This window comes from Rhinoderma darwinii, chromosome 8 (assembly GCF_050947455.1).
Source record: "Rhinoderma darwinii isolate aRhiDar2 chromosome 8, aRhiDar2.hap1, whole genome shotgun sequence".
NCBI lineage: Eukaryota > Metazoa > Chordata > Amphibia > Anura > Rhinodermatidae > Rhinoderma > Rhinoderma darwinii.
This window is the reverse complement of record NC_134694.1, coordinates 23,931,190-23,951,685: the sequence shown is the minus strand read 5'-3', so window position 1 is coordinate 23,951,685 and position 20,496 is coordinate 23,931,190. Positions and strand designations below refer to the sequence as shown.

General features: G+C 43.3%; 1 protein-coding gene across 1 annotated transcript in view; it reads right to left on the bottom strand.

Moving 5' to 3' along the window:
- PSMB7 (proteasome 20S subunit beta 7) overlaps window positions 1-20,496 on the bottom strand; it is a 71,716-nt gene continuing 51,220 nt past the window's right edge. The window contains exons 7-8 of the mRNA XM_075835506.1: window positions 4,679-4,830; window positions 1-226 (exon numbers count right to left, since the gene is read on the bottom strand). Of these exons, the coding sequence (XP_075691621.1) occupies window positions 115-226; window positions 4,679-4,830 (264 nt within the window). The 3' untranslated portion in view covers window positions 1-114. The remainder of the gene's footprint in view (window positions 227-4,678; window positions 4,831-20,496) is intronic.

Sequence of the window (20,496 nt, the reverse complement as noted above, 5' to 3'; positions counted from 1 at the left end):
TAAAGGACAAGAACATATTTATTTTCCAACCAAATGTTTCAAGAGGGAGGAAGAATGTATTGTGTTGAAATGTACTACAAATACCAGGTTTATTGCCACCAGGAGCAATGAAAATTAGGAAATATCCATAGTCTGCACACTTTCTTCCATCACATCCAGGTTGAAATGGGTAATCTTTTCGGACAGAATCCCTGTTGTACCTTTCTTGTATTTGTAATTTCCTGTCCTGTAAAAGAGAAAAATCTTGATGATCTCTAAATAAGTTAGCAGCCGGCACCCCCCAAGATGCCGTATCCCTTGATATAATGCAATTGAGTGCTTACAACTAGAAGATTGCAAAACCTTGCACAATTTAGATGCCTTTTTTTCGTGGCTTCTTCTTTTCTGATTAGGGGGGAGGGGTCACTGCGCTCATTTGGATTAAAGTAGGCTGCAGGACTCACTCTGAGCTTGGTGGAGTAAGTGGCTTGTGATATAAGTGGAGTTAAAAAGCCAGAGTTAGTAAATGTAGAGTACAGTTTGTGCCTTTCCTTCCATTTACTAACGCAAAAGCTCACTGACATCAAGCAAATGGGATAAAGGATAGCTAAATTAGAGACATTCACCAGGGCACACTTTGCAATATGGACACACGACTGACAAAGGATCTTCCAGAGTGAAGAGCACGGAGGCAGATTAGAACATGTTGCTCACCAGGAAGCTCGCATTGGAGATCTGGAGGAGGAAAATGCAACACTGAAGCCAATAGACAATCTGGAGCTCATGAAGCACTTAGCAGGGCAGACCTGGAGGGGGAAGACATGGGTCAGCAGGACCAGGCAAGTAGCTGGGTTTATGGAGTTAGGAGCAGAAGAAAGGGGTCAAAGAAAAGCCAATCCTTTTTCAGAGATTAGAAGCACAATTGCAAAGTTGGGTGATTATGCGAGGCTGTCGCTCTCACAAATGGCAGCCCTAGTTGATACTGATCTCCCCCACAGCTGGGATAACAGGCCAGATAGTAGTCAGCAGGATAGTAATACAGGCAAGGCAAAACAATTGCTAGTTGTAGGGGATTCTATAATCAGGAAGACGGAGAGAATAATTGGTCGCCAAGACCGCCTCAACAGAATAGTTTGCTGTCTCCCTGGTGCCAAGGTTCGGCATATGGTGGAACGGGTGGATAAATTACTGGGAGGGGCTGGTCATGATCCAGATTTAGTGATCCATGTGGGTACCAACTATAGAATACATGTTAGGTGGAGGAACCTTAACAATAATTTTAACTAGGCTACAAGATGAAGGGAAGGACCTCCACGGTTGTATTCTCAGGAATACTGCCTGTACCATGCGCATCACAGGAAAAACAGTGGGAGTTAAATTCATGGCTGAAGTCTTGGTGTAGAGGAGAAGGATTTGGGTTCCTAGAGCACTGGGCTGACTTTTCATTGGGGTACAAACAGATGATTTGCACCTAAATGGAAGGGGGTCCACTGTGCTGGGGGAGAGAATTCTAGCTGGGGTGGCGGAGTATTTAAACTAGGGCTGAGGAAGGAGTTCAATGTAGAAAATAAAGGGGTAGTTAGGTTAGAGAGGGGTCAGACTATATTGGTACTGGAGGAAAATATAGATATAGTGGGTGCTGCTGAAACTTGGCCGGACTCTTCATCTACAGGGTTTTACAGTTTCCGAAAGACAGGACAAATAGGAAAGGTTGTGGTGTATGTCTGTATATGAGAAGTGATATGAAGGTGGTGGTGTATGTCTGTATGTAAGAAGTGATATGAAGGTGAGTATGAAAGAAGCAATAGTGGGTGAAGATTGTGAGGAGGTTGAAACCTTGTGTCTGGAATTACAAAGGGAGGTAAACACTGAAAATATTACATTTTGTCTCTATAGACCCCCCAATATAACTGAAGAGATAGAAGGGCAAATATATAAACAGATGGAGCAGGCTGCACTGGCTGGTACTGTAGTGATCATGGGAGATTTTAATTACCAGAATATTAATTGTGTGATGGTTCGGCTTCAACTGCAAAGGGGAGACATTTCCTCAACCTGTTGCAGGAAAATTTTATGGGCCAGTTTGTGGAAGACCCGACTAGAGGTGAAGCTCTGTTGGATGTGGTCATTTCTAATAATGCAGAGCTTGTTGGGAATATCAATGTTCGTGTGAACCTCGGTAACAGTGATCACAATATAGTTATATTTTACCTATACTGTAAAAAATAAACGCAGGCTGGGAGGGCAAAAACATTTAATTTTAAGAAGGCCAATTTCCCCAGGATGGGGGCTGCAATTCAGGATATAGACTGGGAGGAACTAATGTCAAATAATGGTACGAATAATAAATGGGAGATTTTAAAATCTACTTTGGGTAATTATAGTGCAAAATTTATTCCTATAGGTAACAAGTATAAACGACAAAGTAAACCCCACATGGCTTACACCTTCTGTAAAAAGGGCAATACGTGACAAAAAAAGGGCATTTGAAAAATACAAATCTGAGGGTACAGCTGTAGCCTTTGTAAATTAGAGAGAGCTTAATACAATCCGTAAAAAGGTAATAAAGTCAGCAAAAATACAAAATGAAAGGCAGGTGGCCAAGGATAGTAAAACAAATTCCCAAAAAATCTCCAAATATATAAATGCTAAAAAGCCAAGGTCTGAACATGTAGGACCCCTAGATAATGGTAATGGGGAGTTGATCACAGGGGATCAAGAGAAGGCAGAGTTACTAAATGGGTTCTTCAGCTCTGTATATACAACCGAAGAAAGAACAGCTGATGTAGCCGGTGCCAGTGCTGTTAATATATCAGCTGATATACTGATTTAGATGAATGTAGAGATGGACCAAGCGAAGTTAAATAAATGTGCACAAGGCCCCAGGACCAGATGGGTTACACCCTAGAACCTTAAAGAACTTCGTTCAGTATTTCTGTCCCCCTCTTCATAATATTTAGAGATTCTCTAGTGACTGGTATAGTGCCAAGGGACTGGCGCAAGGCAAATGTGGTGCCTATTTTCAAAAAGGGCTCTACGTCTTCCCCGGGTAATTATAGACCAGTAAGCTTAACATCCATCGTGGGGAAAAGGTTTGAGGGACTATATACAGGAGTATGTGACAAAAAAATAGTAATATAAGTGACAGCCAGCACGGTTTTACTAAGGACAGAAGTTGTCAAACCAACCGGATTTGTTTTTATGAAGAGGTGAGCAGAAGCCTAGACAGAGTGGCCGCTGTGGATATAGTGTTTTTGGACTTTGCAAAGGCATTTGACACTGTCCCCCATAGACGTCTAATGGGTAAATTAAGGACTATAGGTTTAGAAAGTATAGTTTGTAATTGGATTAAGAATTGGCTCAAGGACCGTATCCAGAGAGTTGTGGTCAATGATTCCTACTCTGAATGGTCCCTGGTTATAAGTGGTGTACTCCAGGGTTCCATGCTGGGACCACTATTATTCAACTTATTTATTGATAATATAGAGGATGGGATAAATAGCACTATTTCTATTTTTACAGATGACACCAAGCTATGTAGTAAGGTTCAGTCTATGGAAGATGTTCGTGAATTGCAAGCGGATTTAAACAAACTAAGGCCTAATTCACATGAGCGTGTTAAACGTCCGTGGGACAGCTGTTGAAACAGCGGCCGTCCCACGGACCTATGTAATTGAATGTGGCCGTTCACACAGCCGTTGTTTCAACGGACCATGTGAAGGGTCCGTGGGAAAATAGGACATGTCCTATCTTTTCACGCATCCCTCCATAGACTCTGATCTATAGGGGATGCGAGACATCGCGTCCTGCAGCGCTGAGAGCGGATGCACCTCAGATGTGGAAAAACTACCGTTTTTCATGTCCAAGATGCGCCACGCTCGTGTGAATTAGGCCTAAGAGTTTGGGCATCTACTTGACAAATGTAAAGTTATGGATCTGGGTACCAGCAACCTGCATGCATCATATGTCCTAGGGGGAGCTATACTGGGGGAGTCACTTGTTGAGAAGGATCTGGGTGTACTTGTAAATCAAAACTAAATAACAGCATGCAGTGTCAATCTGCTGCTTCAAAGGCCAGCAAGATATTGTCGTGCATTAAGAGAGGCATGGACTCGCGAGACAGGGATGTAATATTACCACTTTACAAAGCATTAGTGAGGCCTCATCTAGAATATGCAGTCCAGTTCTGGGCTCCAGTTCACAGAAAGGATGCCCTGGAGTTGGAAAAAATACAAAGAAGAGCAACGAAGCTAATAAGGGGCATGGAGAATCGAAGTTATGAGGAAAGATTAAAAGAATTAAACCTATTTAGCCTTGAAAAGAGACGACTAAGGGGGGACATGATTAACTTATATAAATATATGAATGGCCCATACAAGAAATATAGTGAAAACCTGTTCCATGTAAAAACCCCTCAAAAAACAAGGGGGCACTCCCACCGTCTGGAGAAAAAAAAGGTTCAACCTGCAGAGGCGACAAGCCTTTACTGTAAGAACTGTGAATCTATGGAATAGTCACCGCAGGAGCCGTCACAGCAGGGACAGTAGATGGCTTTAAAAAAGGCTTAGATATTTTCCTAGAACGAAAAAACATCAGCTCCTATGTGTAGAAATTTTTACCTTCCCTTTTCCCATCCCTTGGTTGAACTTGATGGACATGTGACTAACTATGTACAGAGCTAACGAGTCTTCACACTCACCTCACTCCTTTCTTGTTGGCCACATCATGAGGACGTATGTAGTCCACCTTGTTTTTGGTAATCACACACAGATCAATGTTACTTCCAGATCCCAAATCATTAAAGATTCCAGAGGCAATAGCATCACGCACTAACTGTTTGGCTTCTTCTTCCTGCAAGAAATATATGCACACATCAGTTTCCACATAATATGATCTATACGGATGTCTTCATCCCAATCAGGTTATACAACAGGGACTGAGTGCACAGGAGTTATAAGATTAGAACAGTGAACGCGGCCGAGCTGCAATATCATACAACACTCCTGGACAAGAGTGGCACGGTTTCTGAAGGTAAACCTAGTAGAGTTGTTTTAGCTGTGCCCGTCGATGGCATGGAGAATGGGACAAGGAAACCAAAGCAGATTTTATTTGACGCTGCAGAGCGTGAAAACGGTACAAAATAGGACCTGTTCTATTCTTCAACAGACCCTTCACACGATTTGTTGAAATAGCCGTGTCTATGGCCCCATTGAAATACACGCATCCGTGTGACGGCCGTCGAGTGAAATGTCCATAGAATTTTGCGGCGGAATCGCAGCTTTTCCGCAGCTAAAAAAATTGCAATATTTGTGTTCTGCCGCGGATTCCCCACCCATTGAATTCAATGATGGAACCCTGCAACAAAAGTACAGCGATTCAGCAGCATAAATGGACATGGTGTGGATTTTGAAGCCGCACCAGACGTCAAATTATGTACGTTTTCTCAGCTAATTTTTTCCACAGCGTGGATGAGATTTGTACAATTCTCATCCACTTTGCTGCTACTGTAATACAATGCAAATTTTCCGTAATGAGATCCGTTGCGGAAAATCCACAGCTAATCCACCAAGTGGACATACCTGAAACGATAATAAAAAAATAACAGTATCCTTACAGCGTACCAAACCTATCAGGTGACTTTTCAGAATAACCTGTCATATGAGTGTTCATGAGGAATTACATTATTTCCAACCATTAATTCTCAATAGTCTCTGAACTAGTGGTGGAGCCTAACAGCTCATGACAAATATACAGCACACAGAGATAGAGTAGAATCTCTCCTATCACATATATAGAAGCAGCAGCATGGAGGAGATTATACAGCAGTAATGAGCAGTGTAGCTGAGAATCCAGCACTGGGGTGACATATCTCACTTACTAAGAAGCTGCAGCAGCGTAGTGTGTCTGTGACACTCTGCTCGGTCTCCCTTCTCCATTGACTTTTATAGACAGCTGTAACCTGATCCCTTAGTGAGCTGATTATGGTCCTATCTCAAGACAGAAAGCAGTACATTTAAAGTGAGTGAACAGGGGGAAGATGGATGAGCTAACAAGATAAGTTAGCGACCATTTAGGCCATGTTCAGACAAAAAACACAGGGATATGTATATGGCAAAAAGAAGTCTATAGACACAGTGTATCACAAAAAAGATAAATTTATTAATGACTAATACACCACATAGACATACTTTAAATCACTTAAAATAGAAAATACATGCTAGAGCTGGTCTCCTGGGGGATGCCACCCTGATAAGTGGCTAAACACAAAAATAAACCTACCTAAAGACTCCTCAGATAACAAATGTAATAGTATAAACATGGATGGAAAGAATATTGCATCAAACCATTAAGTATACATTCAAACCTTTGCCTCCAGACCTTTTTTTCTCCTCTTATTGGATACTCCTTGATCTCACAGGATATGTATCCTTAATGGGTTGATGCAATATTCTTTCCATCCATGTTTATACTATTACATTTGTTATCTGAGGAGTCTTTAGGTAGGTTTATTTTTGTGTTTAGCCACTTATCAGGGTGGCATCCCCCAGACGACCAGCTCTAGCATGTATTTGCCATTTTAAGTGATTTTATCTATGTCCATGTGGGGTATTAGTCATTAATACATGTCTCTTTTTTTGTGATACACTCAGTGTCTATAGACTTTTGCCATTTACATACCCCCGTGTGTGTTTTTTGTCTGGACTATTGAAGCTTTTCAGGGTATGTGGCAATAAATGTGCGGTGCCCGCTGGTGTGTTTCGTTTATTTAGGCCATGTTCACATAGGGCAGATACAATGTGTAATGAGTACACAGCGTATTCACCCAAGACCTCGCAGTGAATTCTGTCCAAAAAAAAACGCACCAAATTGTGGTGCAGTTTTTCAAACTAAATGTCCACTGTGGAAAACACCAGTTTTAAAAAAACAAAAGCTTATCTTTACCCGTAGTCATGGCGACGCGTCCCTCTGATGTAATTTGCGCTTTGCTGCAGTTTTTACCTCACCATTGAATTCAATGGGGGAAAACAAGGAACAGAAAAGCAGTGATTCCAAAGCACAAATTGACATTCTGCATATTAAAAAAAAAAAAAAAACTACCCCGCGGGTCAATTTATGAACAGTTTTTCGGCTGCTTTTTCAAGTCTCATCCAATCTGCTGCTACTGTATTACTCTAACGGTGTTTACGCTACGTGTGGACATAGCCATAAAGTGACATGTTTTGAGATCTAAATCTCCCTCAGACACGTGAGCAGATTTACAAATACTGTCTATTTAGAAAACGTAGTCAGAAGTGGCAAATGTATTAACGTGGTGGACACTAGATGTTTGGCGCATTGTGCTAGACACTTTAGACATTTCTCTATTTCACTTCTTGGTTGGCTTAGTTTACACCAGTTTTCTGCGGTAAATTTTGGTGCAAGTTGGCTCATTTTAAGCAACACCCTTTTTATCTAAGCCACTCCCCCTTGTCAAGTAAAACCGTTAATAGATGTGGCGCACGGCCTGTACGCCAGAATTGTAGCGGATCTTGAACAGCACATCTGCCCCACTGTATTCTATGAATGGGTCATTTGCAGTAACCCTACTGTCACTTATTCTGCTTATCCACAACTTCAGGATGTCCGCTAAGAATAAGATAGAGAGATATATATATAATTTTTAATTTATTTTTTAAAATGACTAGAATTTAAAGGATCCACTCAAAATACAATTCCCTAGTATATTTTTAAGTGGATCCAAACAGGAGGGTGACATTAAACATGTGAGGCTAGCACCGTGCGAGGACGAATGTGGCGGATATTGCTGGTCCAGTGTCCGCTGCTCCTGCCATTTGCATAGAAACATCCACATAGAACAGCACACCCGTAAAACCTGCCGCCCACAGCTATTTCTCGCCTCTTAAAGAAAAAGCAGCCTGCGTGTAATTAAAGAAAGGAAAGTTTTGGAGCAAATAACCAGGCCTGTGAGTAGTTTATGGCTGCGAAGTCCAAAGTACCTGGGAATATGTTACCCTTGGGCCTGTGCTGCTTCTTAAATGAGATTACAATAAGAGTGATGTACGGGAAGACGAGTCAGCGGTGACAAGCAGCTCTTTATAGAGCTATCCGTTTGCTTCCATCACTGTATCACACAATGTGTCCCTGGGCTCCAATGTGCACAGCCATTTACCAGCAGATGACAAATGGCCAACACTTGGAGAAGGCAGGAGAGGGGTCCAGATCGGTCACCACAGCTGCGGCATGCGGCTCGTGGTGGCCCGAACAGCCCCAGAGTTCATTAAACTGACCGGTAATGGTTCTCTCAAGAAGCGCCAGAGGAATTCTCTAGTAAGGGCAAAAATAAACAAGTCAGACTGGATGGGCAATCTGAAATGGTGTCTGATAAATTATTTATAACACACACAATTGTCTGCATTTAATATCGGAGCTGCTCGCGGCATCTTTAAAAGATGATTTATGTGCTGTAGTGCTATTAAACTTTATATGGGCCCTCGGCTGGCCATAAAGTCTGCAGAGATTTAGAGAATGAGCTTTAAACTGTCGAGTCCTGCTTGATGGCAGACGTGGGGCTGTATTAAATCTTAGCTTTAAGCCGGCTGTCGGGAGTAAGGTATTTTGTGCAGGATCAGGTGCTGATGGATTACCTTGATGGGTCTTTTACGATTCCGCTATTGGAAGGAGGGCGGTTGTGGATATTCCGCTTCTACTGCCGGCAGGTTAGGACGATGAACGGTGAACCAGACAAAAACCTCCTTCTGGCAGGTGGCCTTGATGTCATTCAACAGGAACATTAACATCTTATGCGCTTAATATTTTACAGCCAAACATAAGCTACATTTACTAAGAGGTCTGAACTAGAAAAAGAAAGGCCAAACCTATACTAGAAACAAAAAGAATTGGTCTATTTTTTTACCAGAAACAGTGCCACTGTTGTCCGTGGGCTGTACATGGTATTACATCTAAGCCAAAAATCCCGGAAATGAGCTGCAATACCAGACACATCCCATAGACAAGAGTGGCGCTCTTTCTAGAAAAACCGGCAACCATTTTTTGTAATCCTGGACAACTCTTAGCGTTTGTTGTGATGTTACCGAAAATGGCGACATCGGTGTCAATCTTCTCAAACCGTACAAACGACACTAAGCCCAAGGTCTATAATAAAGAAGAAGTAAGACTTTTACAAAACTTGTAGGCCAAGCGTAGAGCCCAAACGCACTCCCGTGACTAACTTTATAAAAGTAAAACGCAGACGCCCGTGACACTTTAGACGTATACATCAGGAGAACTTGCTTACATATACATGGCTGACCGTGATGTGAACAGAGTCAAGGCTGTAAAGGGACAATGCGGAGCGATGACCTGGAAGGGGTTAACCAGCTTCTTGTGTGTGCAGCAGGAAAAATAAACTGCTTTTAGCACACCAAAGTCTTGCAATTATGAGGGACCCAGTGACGGGATGCAGGACTCGCTGTCAGCTACATAATAAATGGCTTGTATCGGCCAAATGACCACTTACAGCTGCACATCAGCTCGGCTCCTATCGGAGGGCAATTAAATTTACACAAGGGGATTTGGGAATTGTGTAAGAGCCGACAGGATACAGAAGAGGGAATATATACACAGCCTACCTATGGAATACAATTCCAGTGTAATATTGGGCTGTAGTCATCCACATAAAACTGTATATATAGAAGTCGCAGAAGTTTGTCAGATGTAGCAGAGCTGAACTTGTCATTAGGCACGGCTCATGTCACAGTAGGCTAGTCTGTGGCAGCTAACGGGGGTCTCACCCGACAGGACATATTTACAGGTGGTCTGCCATTCCGCTGACTACTATAGGTCTTGCCGGGGAAATTTAGAATTACAGTCGGCCATTTGTATTTGCCGGGGATAGCGGCTCACCACTCCAGCTAATGAAGCAGGGTCCCTAATAAAGGATATAGAAATGGGGTGCCCAAGTGAAAATACACACAGCTCAGTATCACAAAGCCGCATTAAATACTGCAGTTTTTTTTTTGCATGCAGTCCTATGTAAAACCACAAATGTGATTCTGATATCGTGACGAGTAGTGCAAGGTGACAAACACAGCACTGCTACATCTGTATAAACAGAACCGATCATATAGAAATATATAGTGATATACGCAAATGAACCGAATACACAATGTAACCTGCGGCCACAGCCGGGTGCAATCTGCCTGTCCAAATCTCCGTTCTACCACCATGAGACCAGCGCGGGTCTACTCGCAGCCAGACACCCCCTTCACTGCACCTCAAACATGCAATAAAATATGTTAATATTTCATTGCAGCATGGAGGATGCCTGGGTATAAATTCAGCATCTGTTGTCTGCAGGGTGACGGGTCCCCGCAGAGAGGCGCTCACTTTGTAATTGAGTTCTATACTGAATTAATCAGCAGTTTATATTTCCTAGTAAAAGAATGTAAATCCAGGTTAGTGTCGTAGACATTATCTATTCATTTATGCCACATAACCCGCCAGAATGAAACATACAGGGCTCTAAACCACAACCTGGTGGAAAACAGCGAGATTGGTTTATTCAGCAGGAAAATGCCGTCCTTTCAACAGCATCAAAAGCCACGACCGCCCACCAGAAGTGTCATTAAACACCGGAACCTAAAGATTTACACAACATTCTGCACAAGAAACGTACGCCAAATCTATCTTCATTTCACCAGCGGAAAGCTGGGCAACGGCCAATATGGCTGCCATTACAGCTCCCAGAAAGGTTGGCAACCAGCTTTCCTGGACTCCAGAACAGTAACCGGCCTAGTTAGGAAAGCCTGACACGTCTGAACAGAGCCTATGGCTCCATTCAACGGGGCTAATCGGAGTGGAGTGATTCCGTGCAGAATCGGCAAAAATAAGCAGCACATTTTCTGTTGCTTGTGAAGCCCATTTTCACAAAACCCCCCATTCTCATGCACTGGAGGCGAATTTCAGAGCGCTAGACGCACCGAAATCCTCATCAAATCTGGAACATGTGAACGGGTCCTTACACGATAATGGTGAATACGTCATTGGAATATATTGGTAGATTCACACATGGCCAGACATCTTTCTACGATTTGATCTCAGTTTGACAGCTGATCAAAAAGACGACACGCTTATAAAAGACAGTGATTTCTATAAGTGACGCCAGTGCATCCATTTGATTATATGGAAAAGACAACACGACACATGTGAAAACAGTCCATTGTGTTACAGCATTTTTCCCTGATCCGCACCAAGATGCCCCACTTACTGCCGGGACCCCCAGAATGGAGGGGCTGCAGCACTAGTTAACCATTGTGGCTCCACTTGAATGGTGGCCAAGAGTGCCGCTGTTCCGGGAAAAGGCCGTGGGTGGGGGGGGGGGGGGGAGTGGATTGGAGTCACAGAAGTCGGACCAGCACCAATCAGAATGTTGTACCATATCCTCCACGTTGAGGGTCATTTTGCATAAAATATCAGGGGCTGAATAGATAAACCGGTGAAGTGGTAGCCATAACTTCAGGCAACCAACACAACACATGGACCATAGGATGAAGCAGTAGCGTTAAATGTAGAAAAGTCTAAAATATTACAGAAAACTGCGACCTTTGTGGCACTTTACCAAAAAGTGAGTGGGGCTTAACAGAAGGGACGGGACTCAACAAATTCACTATAATTCACCTAAAAAATGAGCGAAAATTTTGGCGCAACGTAAATGGAGAGCCAGAGATGTTCACCTCAATCTAAAAAGAGTGCTGGAGTAAAACGCACCTAATGTATTCAGACTGGCGTATAAACCACTCGATTGGTGGGGATCCAATCAGACTTCCCACCAATCACTGTGCCCCTCCGTCGAGCATGTACGCTGCTGTCCTATACAACTATGGAAACAGCTGAGCGCTCCCACTATTAATAGATTGAGGAACGTAATAAAAAAATAAAATAAGAAGAATAGTTTGACAACTACTGCACAAGACGGCCACTTCCATACAATTTGCCAACTAGTAGCAGTCTCTACTAGTTGGTACCACAAAACAATAGGAGCACTTTTGGGACTAAAGCAATAGTCAATGATTACATATTAGGGTTCCCAGAAATGTTGCAAAAAAATCATAATAGTGAGGCATTTAGTTCTTCCATTGACAATCCTGAGGCAAGCCGAGAACTGCGAGTCAATAAGAAGATGTAACGGCGGCGCACAGGCCGGCATGGGAGTCTTTGCTTGGGTTAGATCTATAGCTGCCCACATGACAAATGAATGCAGTTCTGCAATGGATATCAGGTGCATGGCATCAGAGTCTTTAAACGACTGCAAGACCTAAGAAGTGAAGCAGCTCCGGTCTTTGGTAATCCATAAGAGTTTCTCCAGAGGCCGACGTTCGAAATATGACCATAAATCAGTCTGGAAAAGTGGCACTTGTGCTCTTCGCTATCTATCACTGTAGTGAAGGCTTCCGGGCAGGGCCAATCTAGAGGAAGGCTTGTCACATTTGGCATTGACAAAGTACGTGCTACATACATACGAGATGTGCGAAGGCGAAGAGGAAAAAAAAATAAAAAACACAAAAAACACAAAAACACATCCTGCTGGTGTTAGCACGCTTGAGGCAGTGGCAGGAGCTTTAGCAGCTCATCTTCAAAAGGCACAAAGCCAAAGCTCCGGCAACTTGCAGAAATTGGCTAAGCCTGTAGCCCTCAGCTCCTTTAAGTTGAAACATCTTCAAAGTCTTGCTACGTAACTGTGGGGCACAGCAGATGCCACCCCAGATTTTATTCTATCCAGTCTTGGCAGTTCTCTGTTCAAGGAGACAGCAGAGAGGAAATGGAATCACGGAAAAGGACAGGGCAAACCGGAAGGGATCTCCAGCAACAAGAAATACCAAGCTGCAGAATGCATGGAGTATATTGTACAAGCTACAAGAGGCGGCAGCAGACTGGCATCCTAGATGCTTTTTCTAATCCTGAAAAACCCATTGCCATTTACTTTTTTTTTTCTAGAAGCAGCGCCACTTTTGTCTGCAGGCTGTGTCTGGTATTGCAGCTCAGCCCCATTTGTAAAAAAAACAGCAGACGTCTCGAAAAAACCCTTAAATTGGGATAACTAATAACATAACAACGAACATAAGTCAATGACAGGGCACGTTCAGACACATTTAAATGAATGGGGATATTGTGATTTTTCTTACTCTACAGATTTGAGAGCATGCTATGGATTTAGAAAATATTAGGAATATGTAGCAGATCTGCGTGGATTTTCGCAATGCAATGTGTGGAAAAACAACGGGGGCTTTGCAATGGATGCGTCACAGATTTGTGGCAAGAAAAGAACTGCTATTTGAATAACAAGGGAAAGCTACGAAATGTCAGTCACAAATAGAAGCATCAGGGGTGGGCCGATGAGTGATAGCGTAAACAAGTAAAAAGGGAGAGGGGAAACTAGAAGATAAAAGACAAAAATAATAAAAAAGTAGAACTGGTCCAAAGAGAGAATGGCAAATTTGTCAGACATGGCAGCATTCTGATCACTGTGCTCAAATGCTGGGCATAGGCAGTGTGAATAACAGCCAATACAGAACAAGGAACATGTCCATGCCATTAAGCAGTCCTTACCTTCTACCATAGACACAGATTAGGCCCTGTTCACATAGCTTCTGGCGTATACATTAAACCTAGGCTGTGAGGGATGTCTAGCATCTGTCACCATAGACTAATAGACTAATTGTGTCAGTTTAACGGGTATTGGAACCCAATAACATATCCATTACAGGGATTCCTGTGATGTACGCCAAAACAATAGTATACGTCACTTATAATGCATTCGGAAAGTCTTTAGACCCTTTCAATTTTTTCACATTTTGTTATGTTGAGACCTTGCGCTAAAATAAAATCTATTTTTTCCCTTTACTCAGGACTTAGTTGCAGCACCTTTGGCAGGGATAACAGCCTCCAGTCTTCTTGGGTATGGTGCCACAAGGTTTGCACACCTGGATTTGGGGATTTTCTGCCATTGTTCTCTGCAGATCCCCTCGAGCTCTGTCGGGTTGGATGGAGACCGTCGGTGGACAGACATTTTCAGGTCTCTCCAGAGATGTTCGATTGGATTCAAATAAGAATTCTGGCTGAGCCACTCGAGGACATTCACAGAGCCCTGTGTTGTCTTGGCTGTGTGCTTAGGGTCATTGTCTAGTTGGAAGGTGAACCTTCGGCCCAGTCGCAGACCCAGAGCACTCTGGATGAGGTTTTCATTAAGAATATCTCTGTACTTTGCTCCATTCATCTTTCCCTCAACCAAGGCCAGTCTCTCCGAGCGAGGCGCTGAAAACCAACCCCACAGCATGATGCGGTCACCACCATGCTTCACTGTAGGGGTGGTGTTGTGCAGGTGATTGAGCAGTGCCTGGTTTCCTCCAGACAGGACGCTTAGAATTGAGGCCAAAAGGTTCAATCTTGGCTTCATCAGACCACAGAATCTTGTTTCTCACAGTCTGAGGCACCATGCACACGACCGTAAAAACTCCCGTAATTACGGGTCGTAATTATGGGCCCATGGACTTCTATTGGCCACGGGTACCTCCCCGTATGCTTACAGGAAGGTGCCCGTGCCGTTGAAAAAGATAGAACATGTCCTATTTCAGGCCGTAATTACAGCACGGGCAGCCCATAGAAGTCTATGGGGCTCCCGTAACTACGTGTGTGCACCCGTAATTACGGGAGCGTTGCTAGGCGACGTCAGTAAAACGTCACTGTCCAGGGTGCTGAAAGAGTTAAACGATCGGCAGTAACTGTTTCAGCATCCTGGACAGTGGCTACCGATCACAATATAGATAAAGCTGTGTAAATTAAAAAAAAAAAAAAAAAAAAGGACGTACATACTTACCCAGAGCTCCCTGCTTCTTCCTCCAGTCCAGCCTCCTGGGATGACGTTACAGCCCATATGACTGCTGCAGCCAGTCACAGGCCAATCACTGGCTGCAGCGGTCACATGGATTGCCGCGTCATCCAGGGAGGTCGGACTGGATGTCAAGAGAGGGACGCATCACCAAGACAACTGCCGGGTAAGTATGAATTTATTTTACTTTTATTACGGAAAGGGCTGTCCCTTCTCTCTATCCTGCACTGATCGAGAGAAGGGATGCCGATTAGTGCAGTGCAATTTTGCAGCCAAAAACGTGCCCGTAAATACGGGTGCAATACGGGTCGAATACGTGTGACCAAGGACCCGTATTTACGCCAGTATTTACGGGTGGACAAAAATACGGTCTTGTGCATGGGGCCGGAGAGTCTTTTAGGTGCTTTTGTGCAAACTCCAGGCTTACTTTCATGTGCCTGTTACTGAGAAGCAGCTTCTTTCTGGCCACTCTGTCGTAAAGCCCAGATTGGTGGAGTGCTGCAGTGACGGTTGACCTTCTGGAAGTCTCTGCCATCTGCACACAGGATCTTTGGAGCTCAGCCAAAGTGACCATTGGGTTCTTGGTCACCTCTTACCACCTCATCCCCCGATTACTTAGTTTGGTGGGGTGGCCAGCTCTAGGTAGAGTACTGGTTGTTTCAAACTTCTTTCACTTAGGAATTATGGAGGCCACTGTGGTCTTGGGAACTCTCAGTGCAGCAGAAATGTTTTTGTACCCTTCTCCGGATCTTTGCCTCCACACAATCCTGTCTCTGAGCTCTACAGACAGTTCTTTCCTCATCATTGCTTGGTTTTTGCTCTGATATGCATCGTCAGCTGTGAGATCTTATATAGACAGGGGTGTGTCTTTCCAAATAGTGTCCAATCAAATGAATTTACCACAGGTGGACTCCTATCACGGTGTAGAAACATTTCAAAGATCGAAAGACATGGGAGGTCCACAGAGCGAAATTTAAAGTGTCATAGCAAAAGGTCTGAATACTTATGTCTATGCGAAATTTGATTGTTTCATTGTTAATAAATTTGCAAAAATTTCTAAAGTTTTGTTTTCACTTTGTCATTATGGGGTATTGAGTGCAGAATGACGGGGAGAAACTTGAATTTTTATTTTAGCACAAGGCCTCAACATAACAAAATGTGAAAAAGTGAAAGGGTCTGAAGACTTGCCGAATGCCCTGTATCTAAAGTGGCATTTGTTTTTTTGCGGGATCCTGCAGGATGTAATAGCGTAGTTTTCCTTCAAGAAAGAGAAAAAAGGGGGGTATACTAATGTATACCAGTCCGACTGAGGCCAAAAGGACACTATTGGCCTCTGTCAAGCTAATGGAGACACATTTAGTGTGTTCCTTTAGAGCTCTCCTGACGTCCTTAACCGTGAACAGGCCATTATACAGCGGGGGAGGTTTGACCAACCTGCTGGTGACACACTTTGCTCCTTAGGACCAGCTTGAGCAATGGTGGCAATCTGGAGTTGGAAAACCTTGCAAATCAGCACTCAATTTAGGGCAAAAAGAGAGAAACCAACATGCAGTGCAAATTGAGTGATGACCGGTGAAAGGTGTTAACCAGTGGCAACTGTGTGAGCCCTATCGGTGGGTGTCCAATTGCTGCTGACTCCACCTTTTCCACACAATAAGGGAGCCGCCGAGCAGGTTAAGCGCTGCTGCTCCTTCATAGTATTTCTAGGAACACCCACGTTCTCCCAGCCACCTACTGTACAGGGAACTACAACACACCCTATACACCTGAATGGAGCTATGTTGCAGTTCCCTGCACAGCATGTGGCCTGGATCTCCGCTGTATAGGAAATAGACCATAGGGACAAAGATCCCTACAAAGATCCCTACACTCATGATAGTCGGGCCCCAGAAATTGAGCCCCCACCAATTAGAAGGTTGTGGCATATCCTAGTGATAACATTAAGCTTGGAATACCCCTTTAAAGCCTTGTTCACACGTTCACGGTTTCATTTTTTTTTAATATGCTTTTTAACTTTTTTTTGGGGGGGGGGGATATCTTCAATGTTCAGCTAGGTTAAAGCAAAAATTACGCATTTATATACTGGCCAAATGTAATGGTACCAGAGCCTCAGATACGGGTAACGGTTCACAAAAAAGAACAGGGTAACAAAACTAAATGAAAACCAAGGTAGCAGTGATCATGAAGTGCAGGTTACCTTCATCCATTACCTATTATCTCCTCTCCCTTAAAGGGCTATAGACAAAGAACGATCTGCCCATCACTTCAAACACATGTAAATGGGAAAAGCCACCATGAAGTAGAGACAACCGGGGGGTATTACTGGACCCCCGGCAGTGAAAGACAATGCAGAAAACAGAAGAAATATCTTTGATGTGCACTGATTATTACATTATACCCACTTCCAGAAGCCATACAACGATCCAGTGATATAATGCGGATAATAAAATCTACCACACATGGCATCGCCATCTCCCTGGGTCCACAATACAGGACATATTAGAGAATGGGAATAAGGATTGTCTTTTTTTTTTTTTTTTTTTTTAATTCTTCGGCAGTATTCAAATGCTCCTTTCATTAAGCTTGTTTAATTAGAATCCAGCTGCTAATTTGCAAGTCGATACCAGAGGGTGCAGGACAGCCTTCCTTTGAATAGTGTCCCTGTGATCTACTGTGCGCACACACTGCCATCCTTCAGTAGCCTCCGCGAGCTTTTCTGACAATTAGTGCAGGAGAAGCCGTATTGATCTTGACAGGGAAAATATTAATCTTCTTCCAGTTTTAATGAACCATAATCTTCAAGGGGGTTTATTCTCTTGCTCGCTGTGGCAACTCGCGACAATGGGTAATCTTGGCCACATCCCGCATAACAACTAAATGCAAATAGGACGGCCGGTGTCTGAGAAGATACCACTTTGCCCTTCATGGAGGATATCAAAACAGTTACCCCACGTGAACAGCGCCGGCTACGGATACACGGGTTTAGCAGCCTGACAAGGGAAAGGGTTTTGTTGCATTCGTGTGTTGTCTTCATCCCGATCAAAACTTCTATGAATCATCTTCATTACAGTTTTATTAGTCTCCCTCCGTTGTGTCGCTGTCGGTGCGGCTCCCTTTAATTAAGCTGCTTCTCATTAATATTCCAGCCAATGCTGACATCTGACAGTAATATCCTGGAAAGCTTTTTTTTAATTTTTTCTCTATTTGCACAGGCAACTGCTTCTAATGTCCGAGCAGAATGTGAGTGTGTTTACATGGGATTATATCTGGAAGAATTCCAACTATTCTCAGATTATTATTAGGCATGATCTTTATGTATGGCAGGGTTACGGATGCCATAGTGTAAGATATTCAGCTTTACAAGAAAGCCTTCCCCAGATTTCCTCATGATTAATGGACTTCAACATATGACAAACCATCAAGTCGCAGAAGACATTAAGTTTGTGTTGGATGGGGAGTTAAAGGGGTTGTACCAGATTAAAACAACATGGATTTCCTCCAAAAGCGGCGCCCAATCTGTCCATGGGTTGTGAATGATCTTAAAGATCAGCTCTATTGAACTGCAATACCACACACAACCTGTGCAAAGGCGTGGTGCGGTTTCATTAGGAAAGCAGCCGTGTTTTTCTACTCTGGCACAACCCCTTTCAGAACTTCACAAATCTTTCGGGTGACTGGCTCAGTTTTCATTGGAGCAACATGACCTCTCCTGATTTTAGACTGCAAGTCGCCAAGCTAGTGTTGGCATCTGCATCATTGAGTCAATTTGCTTTAAAAGGGTATTCCTATATTAAAACGTTATGGCACATTGCTAGGATACGCCAAAACGTGATCTCCAGAAACACTGCCGATCCCGTGAATGAAGCGACCAAGGTTCCTTTAATTTTTTCACAGCACAGGGACTGTGTTGTAGCTCCCTGCACAGCCAGCAGGTGGATGGGAGTGCTACTTCACTAGCATTGTGTCCCCTTTGTTCTGAGGATCGTGTGGGCCCAAGGCTGTCGGACTCCCGCCAATCAGAAAGTGAGGTCATATCCTAGCCATCACTTAATATGGTGGAAAAACCCTATAGGTCCCATTAAAGCTGGTTGAGTGACAAAGAACTGCTAGTCAAATTGGCAATGCTCAATGTTGAAGATGGTGTTTTCTGTCTTCCCAATCGTAATAGTGGCCGTCTATTAGTTGCTTGACCTTACTAGACTTAAACGGTTTAGTGCTTCCCCTTAGGCTACCTATACACGTTTGTCATGCCCCTATTAAAGCAGAAAGCCACAGAGTGACCATCGACTATAAGATGGAATACTTAGGTTATCGTTCACACACGGCAGATTTTGTTGTAGAAATCTATCCACATGCTGCAGAGTTCCCACTAATCCAGAATAAACTCATAGGGGCAGATTTACTAATGTGTCTGCGCCTAGAATGTGTCCAAAAAAAATAAACCACGAATTGGCGCATTACATTTTAAAACATATGTCTAACGCCTTAAAACGTGCCAAAGTTTATCTGCAAAATTGTGTCGCAAATTAAGCCAAACCAAAGGTGATATAAGGAGGAGACAAGCGTCTAACATGTCTAGCTGGATTCACCACATTTATCATCTAGCATTGCACCAATGTAATACATTTGGGGCACCACTGCCTGGTCTAGGTTTACACTGCTTAGTAAATCTGCCCCACAGCCCAAAGATTTTGTAAAAGAGCAGTTCTCATACAAGGGTAAACGTGGTCTAGCAGTGGTGGAGTTTACGAGATGACACGATCAATAGACTGCACAGTAATCCTGGAGGTCCCGATCTTCCAGCAAAATCTTCACTTTTGTATTGTAGTTTTTTTAAATGATAAAAAAAAAAAAAGCAGAAAAAAAAACCAGTCTAGAGAATATACCGCTCAGGTGTACACATGCCAGATTAAAGTGCAAGGTTATAACTAAGGGCAAGTTCACACAAGATTTTTGTGGTCAGAAACAGAACCTGCCTCAAAATTCATTGAGGAATTTGCAGCATTTTATTTTTTTTCCGCCGTGAGCGCCGTGGTTTTTTTTTTATGCCTCCTATTGATTCAAATTGGAGGTCAGAGGCGGAAACCGCTCGAAGAAAGAGACTGTCGTTTGTTTCTTCCCGCGAGCGGCCAAAAGGCACCCAGGAAAGAAAAAAAAATGCCTTTGCCTCCCATTGAAATCAATAGGAGGGCGCAATTTGGGTCTTTTGTTGGCGCCGATTCCGACACGGTTTCCACGTCAAAAAACAGTGTGAACTTAACCTAATTTATCTGCTAAAATTTTTTGTAAGCGCGTCCAATAGTAAACTAAAGGTATTTAAAGGGTTAATATCTCAGGGTCTACTGTGCAATAGTTGGTTTATACAGAACGCAATGAATTCAATTAGCTTTCTGCACACGTGGAATATAATGTTAGTAATTCTCAGACAGCCCAGCCTTACATAAATACATTCACTGACAGATGTGAACAAACGCTGGTGCTTTGATTTGGCAGATCCATTCATCAGCACTAGTAACCCGTCTATACAAGTTGTTATAATAGGAGATCTGTATGCATTACCACAGAGTGTGTGTGGTCCCTTAGCAGACCCCGTACCTGATAAGTGATGGATACTGCTGGCATCATTACTAGAC